We start from the raw sequence: 25,416 nt of genomic DNA on the forward strand, positions 1-25,416 counted from the left end.
AGGAGATGAACTACCCCCTCCACAGTCTGGACAGTGCATTTCTGGAGGGGTGGAGGGAGTGAGGAGCATGGACAGCCCAGCGCTGGGACTGCAATGAGGACTGGAGGAGAAGAACTTAGGAAACAGTTGAAGGAAGCATGAGGAGCTCCCAGAGGGGCCCGGAAACTTGGTACACAGGTTGCATCAACCAATAAATCAACCAATGCAAAGATATCTAACTCTGAGACTTAGAACCATTCATTCATTCATTCGATCAACAAAATTTTAGTGCCATCTGTGCTGTGCCAGGCACTATATGGGGCAATGTTCTGGATGGAGATGATTCAGACCAGTGTCACTCCCAAGCCACTTAAGGCCTGGTGGGGAAGGATCTCAGAGTATGTGATGAAGGGCACATTTTGTGAAGGATGGGTTCTTCAAGCCCATCTTGCAAGGGTTGGGAAAACCTTCATCAGGGATGTTGGGGGGAGTATTGTGGCAGGGGGGAAAGGCACAAGTAAAATGCTGAGTTTGGAAAGTACACAGAGGCATTTTTGGGGAATAGTAAGTGGATGGCCAATGTGTGGGTGAGGAATGAGAGTTAGGACCACAGAGATTGGCTGGGCCACCTTGTGGAACACCTCCCGTGTCAAGATAAGGGGTTTCTGTAGGTGGCTTACTGTGTGTCTGGCATGAGGTAGGCACTTCACATGCATCTGTTAACTGTCCTGCAAGGTTGTTATCCCCATCTTACAGGTGGAAGGCCAGGCTCTGAAGGGCTAGGTGACTTGCCAAATGCAGCACAGGCAAGTCACTGAGCCAGGATTTGAGCGCTAAAAGCTGAGCTTTGGAAAAATGCAACCAGAATCAAGTTGAAGGTGGGGAAATGATCGTGCAGCTTGGTCCAGCAGGGAAGAAAACTAAAAAATGTTGATTGGACTTGATTCAGGACCCTGTGGGTCTAAGCTCTTCAAACCCTCAAGTCTGGTCCATGAGGCGGCATCAAATGCGTAGGTGGCCCCAGCTGCTGCTTTTGCTAGTTGTCTTCCCTGGGACACCTTTAAACATGCATACAAGGAAGAAAACAAAGAATTGGTCTGAGCTGCTAAGAGCGGGGCCATCCAAACCATTCCCTTTTAGAGGCCATTCCAGATTCTAGGAAGGCAGCAAAAACAGTGACTGAATGCTGCTTCTGGGGACCCTGCTGACTCTAACCAAGAACCATGGCTCAACCCCACTTCTCCTGCGCTAGGCTAAGATCCAGGACATAATCAGTGATGCTAGAAACACGTCCGTTTCGGAGGGAAGAGGTTTGGGAGGACTGGAAAGGGCCCTGGGGCTAGAAGTCAGGAAACCCCATCCTGACTTGCTGAGTGGCCTCGGGAGAGACTCTTCCCTTCTCTCAGCCTGTCCCCTTCTCTGTAAACGAAAGGGAGTCCAGCTCTTTGTTATCTGACATCCTAAGTGTATATGCAGAACTCTTAAAATGTATCTAGCCCTGTGCCTTCCAAATCACTCCCCTACCCTCAAGGATAGAAATGTGGCCAGCCATTGTGGGGATGAGGAGGAGCTCCAAGGCCAGGCCAGGCCAGCCACATCCAGGGTGAGAGGAGATGCCCCAAGAGTGGAAGGAAGCATTCATCCTATGAAACGAAGACAAGGGAACTAACTTGTTCAGCTCTGTCCTGGCTCCTTGGCACCCATTACCCCTGGGAATCATCATATCTCCATGCGGCAATGGCTTATCACCCCAAGTTTTACACTGAGGAAACTGAGACTCAGAGAGGGTGACTCTCCCGAATTCACATGCCTAGGAAGTGAAAACCCCAGGATGTGAACTGGATCAACTCCAAAGCCCATACTCTTGCCACTCTGTCGCACAAACTGTGTATGAAATGAGATAGGAAAACCTCCCTCACTCCCACCTCCCTCCAAGCAAAGCATCTCGTCCACCCAGGTGCCTGAATTTCTACCATTAGCGCATTGCCTCCCTGGGCTAAGGCCTCTCTCCATGGGCTCCACAGTGGGGAAGGGGCGCAGAAGTAGGAGGCAGAGGCAGGAGGTGAGCACAAGGTCTTTTATGAGGCATCAAATATACATTCTTATATACAAGGAGGAAAAAAGACAATGCCTGAACCCCAGCTCCTCTCCATACAGCCCCTCCCACTGCCACCCTCCCCCGCCCCCAAGCCCCAGTGGCCCTGGCCCTTCGTACAGCCAGGGTCCATCTGTCTGTCTATACTGCAGCCCATGGTGGAGAGGGGAGAGGGAGGCAGGAGCTGAGTGAGGAGCTGGATATGCGGGGCAAGAAGAGGAGCTGGGGCTTGTAAAAAATATATTTATAATAAATAAACAGGGCTGCAAAAGGGCTGGAGAGGCAGCGGAGATTCTGACGGACAGAAGGACTCAGGCATTCTGGCTCCCAACCCCAGCTCTGATGGCTTCAATCTCTGCCTCAGGAAGGATATCTTGGGCTCATGGTGGCCCTTTGGGAGCCTCTCTCCCCAGGGCTGATGCTGGGTGCCCTGCCCCAGCGAGGTGTGTGTGGGTGATTATCTGTAAAGTGCATTGTCTTCAGTTGTAGGTGGGGTTAGGTGTAAGGGAATGGGGGGGGGGGGCATGCAATATGGGTGAGGGAGGGCAGTGCCCTTCTCATCCCAGACCTGAGCCCCCCCGAAAACCTGTCTGGACTTTGATCAGGATAAGAACGTTGCAGGGCGAGGCAAGTTCCTGAAGCCGAAGAGGTCTGGGCTGGGGCCTACTGGAGAAAGGGCATAGACTGGCTCGAGAGAGGAAGCACTGCCCCACGTGGGGCCAACACAAGCAGGGTCCCACCCACCAAGTGCATCAATGGTCCATGTCCTCCAGCAGGCAAAAAGACACATGGAAGTGTGTGGCCAGGCCCTGAGGTCAGAGAGAGGGCCAAGCCAGCTGAGGTTTGGCCACAACTCTACAGAGCGCTCTCCTAGCCCCACACGGCCAGAGGAGCCCCAGGGAAGCCTTCACCCCGACAGCTCCGGACACCTGCCCTTCTCCGCCAGCCAGAGCTCACAGAGAGCTCACACAGGCCCAGAGGTCTGAGGCCACAGAGCTAGACCTCCAGGGAAAAGTGGGGAAGAAGAAGACGGGAGAAAGAGTACGAGGATCTCTGGAAGGCCCTCACCACTCCCCAGCGCTGGAGCACCCTGAGTCCAGGCTTCAAGTGGCAAGGATCCTCGAATCTGGAAGGAAACCCCATGGCAACTGCTGGGGGTGAGAGGATGGGTCCCAAGGCAGGGAGGACATGGGGAGGAGGACATTGCTATGTGTATATATATTTTTGAAAAAACCGAGGAAGCAAAGAGGGTGCAAGGTCCCTCTCCTGTGGCTCCCCAGACTTTCCTGTTCCCCAGCTCACTCTCTCCATTCATCAGACCACGGTGCTGATCCGGCTTGGCTTGGCCTTGGGGTTTGCACTGGGGGGGTTGGCTGTGCCAGGGGGCCCAGAGGCGTGCAGCGGGCCATGGGGGGAGGTGGGTGGAAGGGGTGAGTGCGGGGTGTGAGGGGAGGGTGGGGGGAGGGGTGGATAGGAGGGGTGGGGTGGGATGGGTGAGTGTGGTGACAATGGTGACTGGGGGTGGTGGGGGTGGGAGTAGGAGCCCCCTGGTGGCCGGGATCCAGGGCCCCCAGCCGCGCCTGCTGCTGGCATCATCTGTGGGTGGTGGCTGAAGATGAAGTGCTTAGGGCCCTGTTTGTGGGCTGGAGGGTGCTGGGGGGCAGGACTGTACAGGGGCAGTGGGGATGTGGGCTGGTGCAGGGGGTGGCGGCCATGTGGAGCAAACTGAGGGTGTCCTCCAGCCCCCCGTCTGGGTGCCCTGCCTGGCCGGCCCAAGGTATAGTGTTGGGGCCCTGGGACTGGGCCATGGGCGTGGAAGTGGCGATGTGGCCCCACAGGTGGGGCTGAGGCGGGAGGCGGTGGAATGGAGCCCAGCTGGGGCAAGGGTGGGGGCTGCTGGGGAGGTGGGGGAAGAGAGGGCTGCTGGGGTGGGAGGTAGGGTGGCGGGGCAGGGCCCGGTCCTTGGCAATACTGGGCATGCAGGGCCTGGAGCTTGGACTGCCCATCAGGCAGCACCCCCAGGCCACCGTGGCTATGGCCATGATGGTGGTGGTGGTGGTGGTGGTGCGTGGAAGAAGCAGATGAAGAGGAGGCAGAGGCCTGGCCTGTTGGCGGTGGTGGCATCTGGAAGGGCCCCTTGCCCCGCTTGCTTCCAAATAGGGAGCCCAGGAAGGATGAGGAGTTGGAGACGGGCCTCTGGCTCTTGTACTCCTCTGGCGGCGGGGGTGGGGGCGGAGGTGGCATCCTCTGGTGAGGGCGTGGACTGCTAATAACAGACCCCTGGAAGGGGGGAGGGGGGAAGTCAGGCCAGGCTAGATGCCCTAAACCCCCAGCCCTAAATTCCACCCCTGTCCCTGAGGGCTGGAGCTGGGGAGACAGCAAACCCCAAGTTGTAATAAAAACCAAATCACAGTCCGGTACGCGTATGTGGAGCTCCCCAGCTTGCAAAGCTCGGCTGTCACATCCACTATCTCAGCTGAGCCTCAGCTGGGAGAGGAGAAATTAGCAGTACCTCCTCCTCATCCCCATTTTGCAGGCAGGGAAAAGGTTAGGCCCAGAGAGGCAGAGTGACTCGCCCAGGGTCAAAGAGCAGGACTTGGAGGTAAGAGCTTCTCGTGGCCCAACTCCAAGGGCATCCCTACTCGCCGTCGGCCCTGGGGTTGAGAGGGGGCACGGGAGAGTGGAAGACAGACTGAGAGACAGGCAGAATGAGGACAGACAGAGTTGAGGACAGATGGAGAGAGTGGTTGGCTGGGAGAGGCAGCCGCATGGTTCCCAGCAGGGAAGAGGGGGAGCAACAGGTCCCCTCCTCCTCTGGGTCTCCATGGCCGGGACAGGGCTCATGCAGAGGACGAGTGGGGCAGGAGCTGGCACTTACTTCGATGGTGCTGTCCAGCGATCCCACGCTGTTACGCCGCCCCCGCTTCCCTGCACCCACAAGCAAGGAGCCCAGCGTCAGAGCAGCAACCCCCCCTCCCTACCCTGCTGGGCTCCAGAGCTGGGCACCAGGACTGGGCCCCTCCCGGGGACAGACACCCCATTATCCCTTTCCCCCATTGAAGAGGGGGAGGTGGGGAGGAGGAGAGGTGGAGAAGGAGGAGAAAGAGGAGGAAAAGATGGAGAAGGAGGAGTGGAGGTACAGGAGAGACAGAAGAGGGAGAAGAGGAGGAGAGGGGGAGCAGCGAGAGAGAGGGACCAAGACTGTGGCCCCACTTCACACTCCCTGGCCCAAACGCTGGGCTCCCCCTGCTCTGACCTGGCTCCCAGGCCCCCTGTGGCGCAGCGCCCAGGGCTCTGGGTGAAGGCAGGGTGCGTGCATGTGTGGCAGGTGGAGGGAAGGCTGGCGGCCAGTGACAGGAGGCAAAGAGGACACCCGGTCCCGTGTCTCCCCAGCCAGGGCAGGGGCCCAGAGGGCTTACCTGCATCAGAGAGGTCTCGCAGGGAACTGCTGAGTGCGCCCCGTTTGAGCCCATCGCCTGCCCCGTAAGTGTCCTCCAGGCTACTGCGGGCCATCGTCCCATTCACTGAGTCCTTGGCCCCTCCAGGCTGTGAGGCGTTAGGCCGCATCATACCTTTCTGCTTCTCCAGCTCCGCTGGGTGGCAGTCGGGGAGACAGGGAGCAAAGGTCAGGAACAGGAGTGAGAGCCCATCTGACTGACCCTAGCCCTCCATGGGCCATTCTCCTTCCTCCTCCCTCCTCCCTCCCTCTGTCCCCAGGCTTCGTGTTTTGCCCCTTGGACGACCAGCCCTTGTCTCCCCCAAAACTGCAGCTCCATCACCGAAGCACCCTTAGTGCCCAGCTCCTGTCTTGCACCCTCCCTTCCTGCTCAGCCTTCCCTTCATCCCTCTTGGTGCCTGCTCTCCCTGTTCCCTTTCCCTTCCTTTCACCCTTCTGACTTCTCCCCTCCCATGCCCTCTTGCAATCAGGTCTCCCAAAGCACCCCTGCCCTTCAAAAAAGAGCTTCATGGCAGATGGTTCACAGTAAGGACGGTAAGGCCCTTCTAGCCTATGGCAAAGGGCAATCTTTCCAGAGTTCAGTCAGTTCTCAGATACCTTGCTCCGGAGCAGAGGGGCTCCTGGAAGGGCAGGAGCAGGAAACTGACAGGAATCAAATCCTCTTATTATGTGCCAGGCAGTATGCTGGGCGCTACACATACTTGATCTCTCTCAGTCCTCACAACAGTTCTGAGGTCAGTATTAGCATCCACATTGTGCAGAGGAAGAAACTGAGTATCCGAGAAGTCTTAGAGCTTGCCCAGGGTCATACAGCTGGAAATGGCAGAGCCGACATTCTGGAAGCAGGTCTGCCTGATTCCAGAGCTTGGGTGCTTCCGGCCTCCTACAGCCCCACCTCCCCACGGAGCTCATAGAAACACGTGTCTACTGGCCTCCCCTCGTCTTGGGCTACTAATCCCTCTCTCAGGATTTCCCCAGGGTCTCAAAGGATCTGGTGAACTGAAATTTCTATCCCTGCCTCGCTGAGGAGTAGAGTGGCCCTGGAGCTGTGAAGGCCTCACCAAGGAGCTGTCCGCCGCCTCGTCTCTGTCTGCCTGCCTCTTTCTCCTTAACACCATGTTACTTAACTGTGACTGCTTAGCCTGGAGAAGAGAAAACTTGGAGGGCATCGGGAGGAATGAGATGTAATCACTATTTTCCATTATATATATATGATCAAAATGACTTGGTGTGGCCCCTGGGGGCTGAGAGGATAGCCCACTGGGATTCAGCTCAGGAATTGATATGTGGGCAGAGGAGGAGAGAGGGTGGGACAGGAAATACGGATTTTTTGAATGCCTAAGATGTGTTGGGACATTTCGGCTACCTTGTCTCATTTCATCTCCATGACTCTGTGAAGGAGACTTCATTACCCCAATTTCGTATAGGAAGAAACTGGGGCTCGGCAGGTTAGGCAATTTGCTCCAGTTCACCCAGATAATGAGTAGTATACCTGGGATCTAAAACTATAGTCCTACCTCCAATACTCTGATTCTTCTCCCTGATACCTTTCACTAGAAGGAATAGTTGGCTCATAATTAGAGTTCAGGATAATAATGGGGTTGGGAGGTAATGCGCCCCTTGTCACTGAAGGTATTCAAGCAGAGGCTGAAGAATTCTTGAAACGAGGATGGGAAGGTTGGACAGGCTAACCCTCAACTCTGAGATTCTCTGAGGATAGGATTCTTGGTTTCTGCAGGGTACTGTTTCAGGAGAGCAGGGAGGAGACATGGCTGGGCTACTCACACTCCACACGGTATTTCTCCATCTCCTGCACCTCCGCAATGGACTCGCGCAGGTCGGATGTAAAGCGCAGCCGGTCCTGGAGGCTGGGGGCATTGAAGATGATGAGGACTTTTCGCTCCCCACCAGGTACTGCAGACAGCAACTTGATCCCAAACTGGTAATCTGTGGAGAAAGGGGAGACTGGGCACCTCTGTTGGGACTGGTGCAAGGTGGCTCATACATAAAATAATTTTTCTTTTCTGCTCTTTTTTTTCTGAGACAACATCTCTCTGTCACCCAGGCTGGAGTGCAGTGGTGCCATCATGGCTCACTGCAGCCTTGAACTCCTGGGCTCAAGTGATCCTTCTGCCTCAGCCTCCTGGGTAGCTGGGACCATGGGCACGCACCACATGCACAGATTTTTTTTTATTTTCAGTAGAGATGGGGTCTCACTATGTTGCCCAGGCTGGTTTCGAATTCCTGGGCTCAAGCGATCCTCTTGCCTTGGCCTCCCAAAGTGCTGGGATTACAGGTGTGAGCCACCATGCCTAGCCCATGAAATAATTTTTCTACTGTCTAACTCTGATCATGCCTCTTCTCTGCTTGAGCATGTTTAGCAGCTCCCCTTTGCCCCAAAGCCCTCAAACTCCTGGTAGCTGTGGCCCTCTTACTCCCTGTACTGCAGGATGTAAAGGCACACAACTATGCACTGCTCTCTCGAAACCCTTTCCTTCTCACCTCTGCCTCAACTCACATTGCTTCTGCTGCCAGGAATACCATGCAACAAAGCTCCTCCTGGTTCATCCTTCAGAGCACAGCATGATCACCGTCTCTTTGGCCCACCAGACAACACATGCACTGTGGTTCTCTGCAAGACCATGAGCTAACCAGGGGCTAGACCCAAGTCATACTCCACCCTGGCCTGCCCCTCATCCTGGGACCAAGTAGGTGCTTTGGAGACCCTTAGTCCGGTTGTAAGGGACTCCGAAAACTGGAGCTGGTATAGATGACGGGTGAGCATGGGGGCCATGACATAGACTCTCAGGAGCTGGGATCCAAGAAGGGACTCACATGAATTCTGGAAGAGCTGCATGTGCATTTCCACGAGGGGGAAAGACTGACGGAAACTGTACGTCACCAAGATCTTCTTCTTCTGGAAAATTTTGGTGACCTTTGGCAGGGGTGGGAAAAAGACAAGAGGCAGCGCTTTGGGTGGGGGATTTCCATGTGGCACCTATTTCTGGTAACCACCCTCCCCTCCCACCCCATTAACAGACACACACACACAAACACACATGCCCACAAGCTGGGGAGAATGGAAGCTTGAGGGACAGAATGGGAGACATGGAAGAAAACGCAAGTTCCTGATGTAATGACCATGCACCACAGACATTTACCACATTTCCAGAAACTAACTGAATCCTGCTTCCTCCAGGAAGCCTGCTCCAACATCCCACAGAGATTTGTAAACCCCTTTTCTGAGCTCCAGAATGGTGATTCAGTGCCTTTCCCTTGTCAGGCACTATGCTAGTCCTCTGAGTGTGTGATCGCCCCCTGCTGGACTGGAGGGCAGGAGTCTGGTTGTCGGGTTCTGTCACCAGGCCTTACCAGAGCCTGCACTTAATGGCAATCTCTGCTGAACCCATGTAGAGAGTTAATAAGTCTTCCTCTCAACAACCCAACATCTTTGTCGAGTACTTGGGCACTCTGGACTCAACTAACACAGGCTGCAAACACCTCAGGCGGTCTGCAAGTGGCTCGTAAAAGGAAATGTTTTGATTTCAGGATGGCACAATGACGCAAAGCACTTTTTTAGGTCCTTTGGGCTGTGAGCTCCCTGAGAACAGGGACTAAGTCTGATTCATCCTGGCATACCCAGTGCCTAGCATAGAGCTGGACATACACCAGTTTCAGTACCTGAGGGATGTCTACACATTGACTGTGTGGGCCAGGTACTCCCTGGGGTAGGGCAGATTCCACATATAACCTCTTACTTCATTTCATCCTCATGACAACCCTGTGAAGTAGGGGTTAGTTCCATTTCACAGAGGAGGAAACTAAGGCTCAGAGGGAGCATGGAAATACTTCGGCTAAAGCAGCAATGCTCAACTGGGGGTGATATTGCCCCCAGAGGACACGGAGCAACATCTGGAGACATTTTTGGTTGAAGGGTTGCTACTAGCACCTAGTAGGTAGAGACCAGGGTGCTGCTAAACATCCTACAGTGCACAGGACAGTCCCCGCAAAGAATTATCCAGCCCCAAATGTCAACAGTGATGAGACTGAGAAACCCTGCTCTAAAGGAGAGAAGACCACAGGGGGAACAGGATCAAGAGAGTCCTCAAATCCCTGGAGAGCTGTCTTGGAGCAGAGGGACAACACTTGTTCTTTGTGATGCCAAGGGTTGAGTGCAGATGGCTGGAAGAAACCCACAGGGAGACAAATTCTAGCAGTCAGAGCTGCCTAACAAGGCAACTGGCTGCCTTAGAGGAAGGCGGCTTTCTGTCCCTGCAGTCATACATCCAGTGGGCCATCTAGGAAGCTGGACCCTGAAAGTCCCTTCCAACCTGCAAAGTCCTAAGAGTCCCATCCCTAAAAGACAAACATCTCTACTTGTAATGAGCTCAGTTTGAAGAATCACTTCAAGCATCTTTTTTTTTTTTTTTTTTTGAGACAGAGTTTCACTTGTCGCCCAGGCTGGAGTGCAATGGAGCCATCTCAGCTCACTGCAACCTCCGCCTCCTGGGTTCAAGCGATTCTCCTGCCTTGGCCTCCCCAGTAGCTGGGACTACAGGCATGCGCCACTGCGCCCAGCTAATTTCTTATATTTTTAGTAGAGACGAGGTTTCTCCATGTTGGCCAGGCTGGTCTTGAACTCCTGACCTCAGGTGATCCACCCACCTCGGCCTCCCAAAGTGCTGGGATTACAGGCTTGAGCCACCGTGCCTGGCCCAAGCATCTTTTTTAAATTTTGTTTTTATTATTTATTTATTTATTTTTGAGGCAGGGTCTGGCTCTGTTGCCCAGGTTGGAATGCAGTGGTGCGATCACAGCACACTGCAACCTCTGCCTCCTGGGCTCAAGTGATCCTCCCGACTCAGCCTCCCAAGTAGCTGGGACTACAGCTGCACACCACCATGCCCGGCTAATTTTTGTATTTTTTGTGGAGACAGGGTTTCGACATGTTGCCCAAGCTGGTCTCAAAACTCCTGGGCTCAAGTGATTCAAACTGCCTTGGCCTCCCAAAGTTCTGGGACTATAGGTGTGAGCCACGGTGCCGAGCCCACTTCAAGCATCTTGATTACTGAAGATTTCCAGACTGACCTGGGGGGTCGCAGGTTCACCCCTCTTCACACAACCCTATGGGCTGTTGAGGTGGACAGGGATATTTCCTACCACTTCCCAGGTTGTAAGTCTGTCATCTCCTTTGGTCCTCATATTTTCTGTCCCTGTGTGTCTGTTACTACCTCCAAATGCATCTGTGAGGAAAAGGAGGGGCAGAGAAGGCCTGGGCCTTGCCTGAGACCATGCAGATGGCATGGCAGAACACCTCGCCCGCCACACTCCACACACCACACACCAACATCAATATGGTTCACACCAGACTTAGGTGTCAAGCTCACTCTCTCCCTCCCATCTCCTCCCCCACAGTGCTCATACCACAAGGAGATCATTGAAGAGGAAGACCTCCCGCTGATGCAACCCTAGCCTCTGGGGGCGGTTTGGATCTGGCACCTCGTAGAGCTGGCAGCAGCAAACCAGTCGACGGTGAGGGAGAGACAGGACCTAGACAGGCATGAAGAAACAGGTGTCAGCAAGGCCAGCCCATCAGCTTCAGGCCTCCTGGCACCTTAACTTTCAACCGCAAGAAGTTTACCACTCATACATGTGTGTCACTCTGACACAAGGGGTATCAGCAATTAAGACCTAAACTTTTCTGCTACCTTGCCTTTGCCCCTCTGTCTGGAATGTCTTTCTTGCCCAGCTCTGCATGGTCATATTTCAACTCCCTTTCAAATTTCCATCCCGGCCGGGCGCAGTGGCTCACGCCTGTAATCCCAGCACTTTGGGAGGCCGAGGCGAGCGGATCACTTGAGGTCAGGAGTTCGAGACCAGCCTGGCCAACATGGTGAAACCCTGTCTCTACTAAAAACACAAAAATTAGCTGGGTGTGGTCGTGGGCGCCTGCAATCCCAGGTACTCAGGAGGCTGAGGCAGGAGAATCGTTTGAACCCAGGAGGTAGAGGTTGCAATGAGCCGAGATCATGCCACTCCACTCCAGCCTGAGTGACAGAGTGAAACTCCATCTCAAAAAAAAAAAAAAAAAAAAAATTCAATCCCAAAATTGTCTCTTCCAAGAAGCCTTCCCTGATTTCTCCAGGCTGAAAATGGTCTCTCTCTCCTTTCTCCTCTCCTAAACTGGACCATAAAGCAGAAGTATTATATGTGTCTTTGTTTCACACCCCGACTGGTCTGTGAGTGCCCCCAAGGACAGAGAACACGTCTGATTCATATCTATGAATGCCCAGCACCAACTCTGGTGCCCAGCAAATACTGGGCTCAGTGGAAAGGCATCCACAAATGTTTGTTGGCTACAGCGTTTTCTTTTTTTTCTTTTTTTGAGACGGAGTCTTGCTCTGTGGCCCCAGGCTGGAGTGCGTTGGCACGATCTCAGCTCACTGCAACCTCCGCCTCCCGGGTTCAAGCAATTCTCCTGCCTCAGCCTCCTGAGTAGCTGGAACTCCAGGCATGCACCATCACGCCCGCAGCTAATTTTTGTATTTTTAGTAGAGACAGGGTTTTGCCATGATATCCAGGCTGGTCTGGAACTCCTGACCTGAGGTGATCCGCCCACCTCGGCCTCCCAAAGTGCTGGGATTACAGGCACAAGCCATTGTACCTGGCTTAAAGTGTGTTCTTACTTTGGTTTTCTGCTAACCATTAGCTTGGCTCTTCACTTAGGATGGACAGGCAAAGCCGGAGGTGAAAAGGATGCTAATATTTATATAGTACCCACTATGGGCCTTGGAATGTGCTCGATGCATTCACTCTGCACCACAGCCTTCTGAGGAATGCATTATCACCCACTCTGTATTGCAGGTAAAGGGCACCTGGGGCTCAGGGAGGTGCAGTGACTTACCACTTAGTGGCAGAGGCAGACCTGAACCCTGGCCCCTCTGCAGCCTCCCAAGGCACTTACTGGTTTCTTTCCAACAATCATGCGCTCCACAGCCTGCACCTGGGACACATGGTCATCGTTGGTCCGCAGTTCACGCCCCTGGATGCGCTGGTAGATGCCCACCAGGAGGTCTCGGGGGATGTCTTCACCATTGTCAACCCCTGGGGGAGGGAGTAACAGAGGGATATATCACATAATTATGGGCATTGGGTGGCAGGGGTGCTCCACCACCCCCACACCCAGGCAAGGGCCACGATAGTCAGGACTGAGGGTCAATGGGTACCCTCAGCCCCTTAGCCAGGATTGGGGCAGGGAGGGTGTCCTTCAATACAACAGCCAGTTGCTATGTTCCCCGGAGTGGGGAATTTTTTCTCAACAACTCAGAATACACTGTAATTAAAACAATCAGATACTATTGTTTGCCTTCCTAATTAGCAAAAATAATTTAAAATGAAATCCAGTGCTAGGAAGAGTGCAGGGAAGTGGGCATGTATGGTAACATAACTCTTTTGGAAGGTAATTTGGCAAGAACCTAAATGTTTGTACCCAGTGATTCTCTTCTAGGAATCTACCCTAAGGAACTACTCAGAAATATGTGCAAGAGGTACGTGCAAGAATGCTAGTGCAGGCGGGGCATGGTGGCTCACGCCTGTACTCCCAGCACTTTGGGAGGCCGAGGCAGGTGGATCACGAGGTCAGGAGATCAAGACCATCCTGGCCAACATGGTGAAACCTCATCTGTACTAAAAATACAAAAAATTAGCCAGGCATGGCACCATGTGCCTGTAGTCCCAGGTACTTGGGAGGCTGAGGCAGAATTGCTTGAACCCGGGAGGCAGAGGCTGTAGTGAGCCAAGATCGCGCCACTGCACTCCAGCCTGAGCAACAAGATTGAGACTCTGTCTCAAAAAAAAAAAAAAAAAAAAAAAAAAAAAGAATGCTAGGGCAGGCGTGGTATAATCCCAGCACTTTGGGAGGCTGAGGCAGGTGGATCGCTCGAGCCCAGGAATTCGAGAGCCAACCTGGGCAACATGGCAAAATCCCATCTCTACAAAAAATACAAATATTAGCTGGGTGTGGTGGCACACACCTGTGGCCCCAGCTACTTGGGAGGCTGAAGTGGGATAATAGCTTGAGCCTGGGAGGAGGAGGTTGCAGTGAACCATGATTGCACCACTGCACTCCAGCCTAGGCAACAGAGCAAGACCCTGTCTCAAAAAAAAAAAAAAAAAAACTCACTAAGTGTTACTTATGGGGACAATTTGAAACAACCTCAATTTTAACAATAGAGGATAGTATATCCATTTAATAAGATAATGCACAGCTATTAAAAACTTGACATTTACAAAAATATTTCAATAGCATGAGAAAATTACAGTAGCAAATTATGGGAAAAGAGTAAGATAAATTGCATGTGTGGTATGATCTGAACTATATAAAAAGTTACATATGCATGGGGAAAAGATTAGAATGCACCAAAACATTAACTATGATTGCCTCTAGGGGGCACATTTTGGGTGATAAAAAGAAATTTTCTAATTTTCTGAATCTTCCAACATTTCTGAAATAAAGTACGTATTACCTTCATTTATTTGCTCATTTATTTAATAATTAGAGGGGGAAGTTACACACACACACACACACACACACACACACACACACACATATATTGAGAGAGAGGGAAAAAGAATGGATGAATGAATGATGGCAAAATTCTAGGAGACAGCTCCAAATGGCCTCTGATCTAACTCCCTCCTCCCATGTTCACCATCCTTCTCCACTTCTGATTGCTGAGTGAAACCCACTCACTCTTCTCTCTAAATCCTCTACTAGAGAAAATGTTTTCTGGGCAGGACGTGGAGGCTCACACCTGTAATCCCAGCACTTTGGGAGGCCGAGTTGAGGCAAGGAGTTTGAGACCAGCCTGGGCAACCTAGCAAGACCCTGTCTCTACAAAAAATTTAGAAATTAGTTGGGCATGGTGGCACGCGCCTATAGTCCCAGCTACTCAGGAGGCTGAGGTGGGAGGATCGCTTGAGCCCAGGAGTTCAAGGCTGCAGTGAGCTCTGCTAGCACCACTGCAATCCAGCCTGGGTGAGAGAGTGAGACCCCGTCTCTAAAAAAAAAAAAAAAAAAAAAAAACAAATAAAATAAAAAAACAGAAAACAAAAAAAATGTTTTCTTCCTTGGAAATGTCACATCTCCTCCTTGGACAGGTGCTAAAGGAACATACTACATCGCACTGACTTTCTTACCAGAGCAGCCACAGCGGCACAAACCTGATGGGCAGCCAATTTGTCTTGTGTTCAGTTTGCTTTTTTTCTTTGACTCTATTTCCCTCTTTCTTTTCTGCTTAAATAATCTTAACATCTGTACCATTTTTAGTAGCTGCTCTTTGGTGATAGGCAGGGCTCGACATCAGTAGAATAAGCAAAAGGAGCAAGGTGACACCTTTCATCTGGCATTCAAGGCCCTCATATATTGGTTCCATATATTGGAACCTCATATATTGGGACCTTCCCAACCCATCAATGACCTCATCTCAATTGTTCTTTTTTTTTTTTTTTTTCTTCAAGACAGAGTCTTGCTCTGTCACTCAGGCTGGAGTGCAGTGGTGCGATCTTAGCTCACTGCAACCTCTACCTCCCAGGTTCAAGTAATTCTCCTGCCTCAGCCTCCTGAGTGGCTGGGATTACAGGTGTGCACCACCATGCCTGCTAATTTTTGTATTTTTAGTAGAGATGGGGTTTCCCCATGTTGGCCAGGCTGGTCTGGAACTCCTGGCCTCATGTGATCCACCTGCCTCAGCCTCACAAAGTGCTGGGATTACAGGTGTGAGCCACCGTACCCAGCCCTCAATTGTTCCCTAAAGAAAATAAATGTTCCTGCCTCTGCGCCTTTGGTATTCTCATTGCTAGGTAAGCCCTCCTCTATCTCTATTGTGTCACCTTCTCCATGCCTTCAAGACCCACCTTAAAATAAAAATACTACCTCCTCCAGGAAGCTAGCTAGAGGTGGGCTCTCCCTCCTTTGAGCTCTGACTGCACTTTTGGCCTCTCTGATGTCACTGTTCACTTTCTGTCTTATGTTAGTTATCTGGGTGCTACAAGTCAGCCTCTCCCACACACAGGGAGCTCTCTTAGAACAGGGAGTATGGCAGATTCCCCTCCATTGTCCTTGGCACCCATCATGGGGCTTGGCACACACTAAGCGCTAAGTGTTGACTGGCTGGCTGGTTGTTTGGTCGAGTGATAAATGAATGCATGAATAGAGGAAAAGGTACCTAAAATAATTAAATGAGTCCTCATGGGCATAAATAAGAGAGGGAAAGAAGGAGCGAGGAAAGGACAAGTGAATTACTGAATGAATGAATGAATGAATGAATCAGAGTAAAGCCTTGTAAGAGTCAGGACTTTAATCTATCATGTTCACTGCTTGAACCCCAGGACCTAGAAACCTGGTACACAGTAGAAGCTCAGTACAATGGGCAAATGACGATTTGAGTGAATTAATAAGTGAATATCCTGGGAACATCCAGCTAGGGCAGAAAGTGACAGCATCACAAATTAATTTCCAAGGAACAGATGGGATCTCCTGCATCCTTCCCCTTACCCCCCACTTTCCCTTTCCAGGTGAAGGGCAGGAAAAGCTGATAGGGAAGTCACCTCTCAGGTTCTTGATGAAGTCATCTAGTTTCATCTTTCGTTCAGCTTTGACGCTGGGACTGTACATGTCGGTATTGAGGAGGATGATGGCAAAAGCAAGGATGAAGATGGTGTCTGGGTTCCGGAACTGGCGCACGAGGGCTGGGTTACAGACACAGTACCGCTGGCTGCAGGGCAGGAGGGGTCAAAGCCAGACTCAGGAACCAGCCATCTCTGCCTACCCACCATCCACCCAGTCTGGCACCAGCAACCCTTTCCTGCAAGAAATACTGTCTTGATCTCTGGGTCTGTCCTCTTCAGAGCTTCCCCTAGACCAGCATGTAAAAATCACAATCGCTACCTTTTACAGAGCTCTTCCAGGGGATTTATGTACGTTGTTTCACGTAATCCTATCATAATCCTGCAAGGTAGCTATTGGCAGTCCCATTTTACAGATGAAGTGACTAAGACTCAAAGTGGCGAGGTAACTTGCCCAAGGTAATAGAGCTGGTAAATGGTGAAGCCAGGATGAAAACCCAGTTATTTCTGACTGCAAAGCAAATCCTTCCCCCATTGTGGGAAACAAGTTCTCAGCAACTCCTGTTTCTCTTCTAAATACCCTAAAGTGGCAGAGCCAGGATTTAGACCCCAGTCTATCTGATCTCCAAAGCATTTATAGTACAGTAAAATGGTTAAGGGCATGGATGGATCATGGACTCAGACACATACGAGTTCAAATCCTGTTTCTACCACTTATTCACTGTATGAGCCTGGGCAAGTTACTTAACCTCTCTAAACTTCTGATTTCTCATCTGTAAAATGGGAATAATAACAGAAGTGCCTACTTTATGGGGTGGTTGTGATTATTCGGTGAAATAATCATGTAAAGTGCTCAGCTCTGCACCTGATACCTAGTAAGTGCTCCGTGAATGTTAGCTGTTATTGCTGATGTTGTTGTCACTTATCGAATGCCCATGTCCCAGAGGCTGAGCTAGATACTTTATATGCACTACCTCTGATCCTCACAATTGCCTTGCAAGATAGGATTTATCATCTCTGTTTTATGGTGAAGAAAGTATGAGGCTCAGAGAAGTGACTTATAAACACATACTACGTCGATGCCCACAGGAGGGAGGGGCAGCTTCGCGAGTGGGAGGTAGGCACACCTGAAGGCTTCGATGAGTCGCTCCACTTTCTGGGCCTCACCCTGAACCCGGATATGGGACTGGAACTTCCGGAGCGCATCATCCAGATCCATGGAGGAGAAGTCCATCTCATCCACCACACAGCTAAGGAGCAAAGAAGGAGGTGTGGCGCTTTCAATTCCTCTGCAGAAAACCTCTGACCCACCTGGACCTGCTCAAATGGACCAACACCCCCACTGATAGACTCTCAAATTCAGGACCTGTGGCCCGAGCAAGTACACATGAGGACAGAATGTTTGAAATCAAATCCATCTCAGAAAATTGAGGCAAGGCACGTGGTCACTAAAGGTCCTTTCCATCAAGCCACTCATTTCAGAGACAGGAAAACTGAGGCCCAAAACAGGCTACAGGATGAGCATGTCTTGCCCAGGGCCACCCAGAAGACTTTAGGAATAAAGCCAAACAAGATCAGACCCCTTTGGGGCAGAAGGGTACAGGGGCAGGAAGGTCTATTCATCCTGTTTTGAAAAGCTTATCTGAGCTAAAGGGACAGGCTGCCCCCTTCCTCCCTCTTGCTGTCCTTTTCCAGGAATCCCTGGCCCAGCCTGCCCCATCCTGGGGTCCTCACTCCAACACGTCTCTGTTGAACTGCTTCTGCCGGTTCCCTAGGAATTCCCCTATCATCTGCCGGCTGAGGCCTTTCCGCTCCAGGATGAAGTGAGCCACTCCCACCGGTGTGTCTGACAGGAAGCCCCGCTCGATCAGATACTGGATACCCTTCTCTGGCTTCCTGCAGAAAGAGGAGAGGTAGATGAGATGACTGTCCTCCTGGAACTGTGCTCTCTGTCTCATTTGTTGAACTAATTTTGGGCCCAACTAAGTCCGGCCTCAGAGGACCAACAAAGTCAAATACATAATTTGATCCAATCCCATCATGGCACAAGTGAGAAAACTGAGGCCCAGGGAGAAGAAGCCACTTGCCCATTTCAAGGAGCTTCAAAATCCCAAGGTATCTTCAACCCAACATCCCCCTTCACTGGAGCCACACCACAATTGAAAGAAAATCAGTATCTAATGAGAGCCTGCTCTATGCCAGGCTTGACATTCCCAGCAAGAACCGAGGAGAGGGCTGAGCACCTTCCCTCTGAGTCACAGACCCTCAGAGTAGGGAAGAAGTGAAGAGGTTACTTTGTTCCACGTCCTACATCCCACTCAGGCAGGTATCACCAACTTTCTCTGAGTGTTTCTATAGACAAGGTGCCCCCTAGATTTCCAGGGAGCTGGGCCAAAATCTGGGTCACAGCTATCCCATATTCAGAACCCCAGAACCTTAGGACCCCACAAGGTTAAAATTTGGAAGGGACTGATGCCATAGGAGTCTCAGATCCATCACTTCCCAGTTGTATGACTTTGGACAATTCCTTTTGCTTCTCCAAGCCTTGGTTCCTTATCTACAAAATAGGAACACTACTGCCTGCCTTGCTGAGTTATTGTAAGAATTAAATATAGGTGGCAGTGTTTAATAAGCTATAAAGATGTAAGGCATTCAAGTAATGGCTTACATTACATCTAATGTTTTCCAATTACATCTAATATTTTCCAATTATTTTCTAATCAAATGTCACACTCCCACCTCACTCCTAAACACCTGGCAGAAGACCAGGCACCTAGAAAGAGCTTAGTCACAGTCACTGAAGGGTCCAGCACACCACCCTGCCCCCAACACCTCTTACATACACATTCTGCTAGTGGTAGGTGGAAAAATGGAAGCCCAGGGGAGGAATGCACCTTGCCCAGAGCTATGCAGTGAGTCTGGCCAAAGGCCGACTGAGGGGGCCAGGTCTCCTGTTTCCCAGACTAGGGCTCTTTCTACACCATATCACCTCCCCTCTAAAAAGGGAAGGTGGGGAGGACAAGGTTCAGAATCCATTTAGTGGGGTCATCTCACCCAAGATCACACAGCCAGCCAGGGGCAGTACTAGGACCCGAGCCCAGGTGTGTTAAGGGACTCTCTACTCTGCCACCCTGTTGCCAATCCTCTTCCCTGAATGTCTGGGGAGAAATACCATTCCACAAAATGAAAGGATGGCAGAACAGGGATCACTGTGTGGAGTTCTGTCCCAGGAACCCAAGTGCATGTGGCAGGGTAGGAAGGGGTAAGCAGGCTAGAACGGGGAGCACGCACTTGTTGAAGAGGTTGAGGCCGATTCGGTAGTGCCGCCTCTGGACCACATCATTGTTGAAAGCTGGCGAGTCCCAGCTATGCCTTGTCTCCCGCTGGTAAGTCTGCTTGCACAGGCCGGTAGCCGGAGGCTCCCTTAGACTGTCCCGAGAAGAGGAGCCGGAGCTGCAGTTGATGGTCTCATTGGAATTGCTGGAGCTCTCAAGGCTCTCGTTATCTCCACCATCAGAGTTCTCGCCTGCTGCCTCGCACTTCCCCAACCTCCGACCCCCAGCCACACCACTGGGCCCAGTGCCACTGTTGGGGGCTGGTGGCAGGGGCCCTGGTGGGGCTGGGGCTGGGCCTTCAGGGGCTGGGTAGTGGCGGTGTGGGATCGGGGCCCTGCCTGGTGGCCCCTTGTGCTTCAGGGTCCCATGGGGGCTGCAGCCATCAGCCTCATACACCAGCTGGCGGTGGACAGAGCCGCGATCTGAGCGGTCACTCAGGTCCACGGAGCTGTCACTAGGAGGCTCAATGGTAAGCAGGGGAAGGTGGGCAGCCCGCAGCCGGAAATCCCGGCACTCCAAGCACCCGGGACCCCTGCGAGTGCCTTCCTCACGGCTACCGTCTTCCCGGGTTCCTGATGGCACTGGTGGAGGAACTGGCGGGAGAGGGGCTGGCGCCCAGAACTCGGGCCGGCCCTGGGGTGGGGGTTCTGTGCTGGGCAGTCGCTCAGGGGATTGTTGGGGAACTGTGTCATCCAGGTAGAGGGGAAGATCACTGAAGGATGTGGCTGAGCTGTCCTCTTGCTGTTCCTTTGACTCCCGCTTCTCCAGCTGGGCTGACCCTGGCTCCTCAGACATGGGCCCTGACGGGTGGCAGTTCAGGGCTTCGTCGATGGATTCAGCCAGAGACTTTACCTGTGCAAGGGGGGGAGGAGAGGAGGGAAAGGGAGAGAAAAGAAAGAAAGATAAAGGGAAGAATGGTGGAAGGTGGGAATGAGGGAGGGAGGTAAGGAAAAAGGGGGAGTCTTCCTGGTAGGTCAGCAAGGAGGGTGGATTCCCCTCCCCCAGCCCTGACAGGCTCTCTGTGGTCTGTAAAATGACTCCCAGGGAACCATTGTGAGCTCACAGGAGCTGGGACTAATGCCCACAAGTTCCCCACTCAGCTCCCACCCCAGTACCTCCTTTGTGTCCATTTAGACTCAAGCCAAATGTTACCTCCTCCCTGATTCAAGCCACATTCTTGCCTCTGCCATCCCCCAGAGTAAACCAAAATCCCAGTTTCCTCTGTGGGAATTCTCTTAGGAAATCCATAACATTTGACCTTGAGCATCTGGACCACAGCTGGTAATGCTCTCTCCCTGTGGTATCCAGACTCTAAACTGGCCGCTAATGATCCCTGCCTCCTGGTATTCACACCCTAGGGTACCACATTGTACCAGAGTTAGTCTGTGTGACAAACAGCATATGGCAGAAGCGAATGTATGTCACTTCTGAAATTAGGTTTTAAAAGACTGCAGAGGCTGGGCATGGTGGCTCATGCCTGTAATCCCAGCACTTTGGGAGGCCAAGATGGGAGGATCCCTTGAGCCCAGGAGTTCAAGAGCACCCTGGGCAACATGGCGAGACTCTATCTCTACAAAAAATAAAAACATTAGCTGGGTGTGGTGGCACACACCTGTAGTCCCAGCTACTCAGGAGAGTGAGGCAGGAGGATCACTTGAGCCCAGGAGTTTGAGGCTGCAGTGAGCTATGATCACGCCACTACACTCCAGCCTGGCAACAGAGCAAGATACTGTCTCTAAAATTTTTATTTGTTTGTTTGAGACAGAGTCTTGCTCTCACCCAGGCTGGAGTGCAGTGGCACGATCTCAGCTCACTGCAACCTGCACCTCCCAGGTTCAAGCGATTCTCCTTCCTCAGCCTCCCCAGTAGCAGGGATTACAGGTGCGCACCACCATGTTTGGCTAATTTTTGTATTTTTAGTAGAGACGGGGTTTCGCCATGATGGACAGGCTGGTCTCAAACTCCTGACCTCAGGTGACCTGCCCGCCTTGGCCTCCCGAAGTGCTGAGATTACAGGCGTGAGCTACCACACCTGGCCAAAAAAAATTTATTAAAAAAAAAAACAACTGCAAAACATTTTTTAAAAATTTAAAACATTAAAAAAAAATTTTTTAAATGACTGCAGCTTGCATCTTGAGCACTCTTGGTCGCTTGTCACTTGTACTCTTTCTCTCAGACCCCCCAACCTGGGGAAAGCCGCATCACGAACAGTCCTATGGAGAGGCCCACAGGGTGAGGCATTGAATCCTCCTGCCAACAGCCAAGTGGGTGAGCTTGAAAGCAGACTGCCAGCCCCAGTCTAATCTTCAGATATTGCGGGCTCTCCCTACAGCTTGACTGCAGCCTCATGAAAGGCCCTGAACCAGAACCACTCAGCCATGCCATTCCCAGCTTCCTGGCCCCCAGAAACTGTATGAAATAATAAATGTTTATTGTTTAGGCTCACTCTCTTGGGTCAGTTTTAAGCTACCAAATTTGGGGGTAATTTGTTACACAGCAACAGATAACAGATATACTTCCCCATCAGACTTCAATAGCACTCAGAGCTGGGACCAGACCTGCTTCCCAGACTGATCTCCTATTCCCCATTCCTCCCTTGAGGGAGGGATCCAGGCCTGGTTTCTCTCTTTTTAGCTCAGCTCAACACATTGCTTGACACAGAAGAGATGTTCAATTAAATCTTTGTTGTATGAATGAACAGACGAATGATATAGATCTTCCCTTCAATACTCCTGTCCTTCCCTCCACCTCTTCACCAGCTCCAAGGAGGCATGCCCAGGCTGATGGCAAGGCCAGATCATAGAGGTTAGAGCAGGGTGACTTTTTCTCTTATAAAGCTTCTTCCATTCATTCAACAATCTCTACCAAGTACCTTCTTGGTTTTAGGAAGAAAACTAACGTACTTAGCAGCTACTACGTGCTAGGTGTTTTCATATATATTACCTGTATAGTTGCACCGAGTCTTCCAAACAGCTCTAAAAGGGTTTTCTCTCCATTTTATTTTCTCTCCATTTTATTGATCATGTTTCAGTGTGGTTAAACAGTTTGCCAAGGCCACACAGTTGGGAAATGGCAGAACTGGGATTCACACCTGGGCAAGTATGTTGACACACCCCAAGCCTACAACGATCACCCACTACCTTTACTGCATTACAATTCCACCCTCCACACTTTTGCTGATGCAACACCTATGTAAGCAACACCCTCCCAAGTATTTCTAACTTGCTAAATCTTTTCTGTCTGGTAAGGTCCAGCTCCAATGCTGTTTTCTCAAATAGGTTTTCTGTGGTTCTCCCAGAAGAAAGTTTCCTCCCCCTCCTCTGGGTTCCCAAGGTACTATACATTATACTATAGCCTTTCTCATGGCTCAGAGCACACTCTACTTCAGGAGACAGTAATGCACACATATGTCTGCCATTTCCCACCGCCCTGGGATCCTTGAGGACAAGGACCAATTCCAGGTCCTTAGCCTCAGTCTTCTCCTCTATTAAATGGGAATAATAATCCCTGTCTCACAGGTCTGGTGTGAGGCATATACAGCACTGGCACACAGTAGGAGCTCACTACCTGTGAGTTAAGCTTTATTTTATAGTAGATCAAGTTCCAAGTAGTGAGAACTTTTTTCTTATTTGTTCTATACACCCATATATATTTTTTCCCACAAGAAGGGAACGACATGGAACACCCATATTTATAACTTGCTTGTTTTAACAATGTAATTTCTGGCCGGGCACAGTGGCTCACGCCTGTAATCTCAGCACTTCCGGAGGTGATGGCAGGTGGATCACCTGAGGTCAGGAGTTTGAGACCAGCCTGACCAACATGGTGAAACCCTGTCTCTACTAAAAATACAAAATTAGCCGGGCGTGGTGTCACATACCTGCAATCCCAGCTACTCGGGAGAGTGAGACAGGAGAATCACTTGAACCCAGGAGGCAGAGGTTACAGTGAGCCAAGATCGTGCCATTGCACTCCAGCCTGGGTGTCGAGAGCGAAACTCCGTCTCAAAAAAAAAAAAAAAAAAAAGGTAATTTCTATCTTACCAGTTCTTTCTCATTATTCTCACAGTCCCAACTCAAATGGTAGCTATTTGCTGTTATTAAATGCCTGTCACGCAACTTCTTTCAGTTTGCAATCTAGGTAAAAAGTAGCAGGAGTAGCCAGAACACGGGGATGGGGAAGAAAGGTCCTTTTCAGGGATCCTGACCTGTTTGGAGAAGGAGTCCTCAAGTTCTGTGATGTCATTAGAAAACTCTCCAGATGTGGTGACGGAGCTTCCACCACCATCGATGCCCCCACCACAGGAGCCTCCATATGGGAGCCCCCGTTCAAGCCGGTGGCTCCGGGCACCAGCCATGGCACCCTCGTCCAGCGAGGCAGGCTTGCCCTCGAAGTACGCGGGGTTCTGTGCCTTCTCATACTCCTCAAAGGAGAACTGCATCCGCATGTTGGAAAGGATGATGCGGCGGGACATGCGGCTCTCTGAGGCTGAGCTGCGTAGCCGCTCAAAGTTCTTGTTCATGCGGTACTGGCGGAAGGCTGTCTGGATGGTCCTGGCAGCCCTGCGGCTCAGGAAGGAGCCCCCATACTTCCTCTCCAGCATTTCCACCTGGCAGAGAAGGGTCGAGGGGAACAAGGTCAGAAAGTCATGGCAGCCTCATCTCCCTAGGCACTCAACCACACCACCCCCACTGGAATCATGGCTGACTGCTTACAGCCACCGAGAGCGCCAGGCTAGGTGCTCAGTGTTGTCTCCTCACTTGAATTTCAGATAACACTAGTCAAATGGGATTGGATTATGTTTTGTTTTCTTATTTGCAAGAAGAACATATTGATTATTTGAAAACAGGATACAAACAGAGAAGCCAAAAAAAAAAAAGAAAGCAAGGTAGAAATAAATGGAGAGCAAGAAGGAAAGAAAGGAGGAAGAAAGAGAATGAGAAAGGAGAAGGAGAGAGGGAGAGAGAAAGGCAGAGAAGGAAGGAAGGAAGGTAGGTAGGTAGGTTGAATTACCTACATTCCAAACACCTAAGCATAACTAGAATATGTCTTTTGGTGTAGGGTATATGTTTTTGTATATGTCCTTCCAGTTTTTTCCTATATGTATTATTTTGTTTTCCCTCCACCTTTCTTTTTAGCTAAACAATCTATTGTATGGCACTCTTCTGAAGAGGTCAACTGATGTGTGTTCTTCCTGTTAGACTGAGTTTTTTGGGGACTGGATCCAGGACTCATTCATCTTTACATCGCCAGGACCCGGGCAGGGAGCTCAGTAAATGTTTCTTGAGTGAATACAAGCCTCAGTGGATGGGTGGTGAATGAGTGCATCCCCAGTGGGGTGAAGGGTCCTGGGCCAGTCTTCTCCAATTCCAGCCTCATTATCCCTCCCTGATACCACCCCCAAGAGCCACATCCCAAACCCTCCCCTGGCGCTCTCTTGCATCCCGACTCCCATTCCCAACCAGACGCCTCTGTTGCACCTTCTTGTCCTGCAGGTCTGTGGAGAGTTCATAGCTGTCCGATAGGGCCTTGGAGCGCTTTATCTCCTCCTCCTCCTGCTTCCTCAGGGCGACACTGGCTGGCTGGAGGCGTGCCCGCTGAGCCCAGGGAAGGCCCACTCCAGCAGGGGGGCCCCCCATGTGGCTGCTGGAGGGGGGCAGCTGGCTCAGCCGGTAGGGGGGTTGGCTCCCAGGACTATCAACCGCTGTGCTCAGGTCACTGCCTGGGGCATCACCCTCCACACTGTGGGGATGAGATAAGATGAGCCAGGATGTGGGGACAGGAGAGGGGCCTACTGGGCCAGACTGAGAGTGGGTGAGCCAGATCCCTGCCCTCCATCCCATCCACCCCAGCTTCCTCACAGATATAGGGACCCAACACTTACAGGCCACGGTGAGTCCTAGCTCTTGGACGTCTCCCCACTC

General features: G+C 51.4%; 1 protein-coding gene across 17 annotated transcripts in view; it reads right to left on the reverse strand.

Moving 5' to 3' along the window:
* Positions 1–25,416, reverse strand: part of IQSEC2 (IQ motif and Sec7 domain ArfGEF 2) — a 130,448-nt gene that overhangs the window by 5,013 nt on the left and 100,019 nt on the right. For 9 of the 17 annotated variants that reach the window (XM_063804424.1, XM_063804423.1, XM_024353361.3 and 6 more), the window contains 13 exons: positions 24,973–25,234; positions 23,700–24,101; positions 19,449–20,344; positions 17,892–18,053; positions 17,285–17,407; positions 16,140–16,306; positions 12,496–12,635; positions 10,956–11,081; positions 8,367–8,466; positions 7,317–7,478; positions 5,494–5,667; positions 4,953–5,002; positions 2,042–4,354 (listed from right to left, as the gene is read on the reverse strand). In XM_063804424.1, the coding sequence (XP_063660494.1) occupies positions 3,389–4,354; positions 4,953–5,002; positions 5,494–5,667; positions 7,317–7,478; positions 8,367–8,466; positions 10,956–11,081; positions 12,496–12,635; positions 16,140–16,306; positions 17,285–17,407; positions 17,892–18,053; positions 19,449–20,344; positions 23,700–24,101; positions 24,973–25,234 (3,730 nt within the window). In that variant the 3' untranslated portion in view covers positions 2,042–3,388. The other 8 variants (XM_054676661.2, XM_024353369.3, XM_024353371.3 and 5 more) reach the window with 6 other exon arrangements.

The sequence above is a fragment of the Pan troglodytes genome, chromosome X (genome assembly GCF_028858775.2).
Source record: "Pan troglodytes isolate AG18354 chromosome X, NHGRI_mPanTro3-v2.0_pri, whole genome shotgun sequence".
In the NCBI taxonomy this organism is placed as follows: domain Eukaryota; kingdom Metazoa; phylum Chordata; class Mammalia; order Primates; family Hominidae; genus Pan; species Pan troglodytes.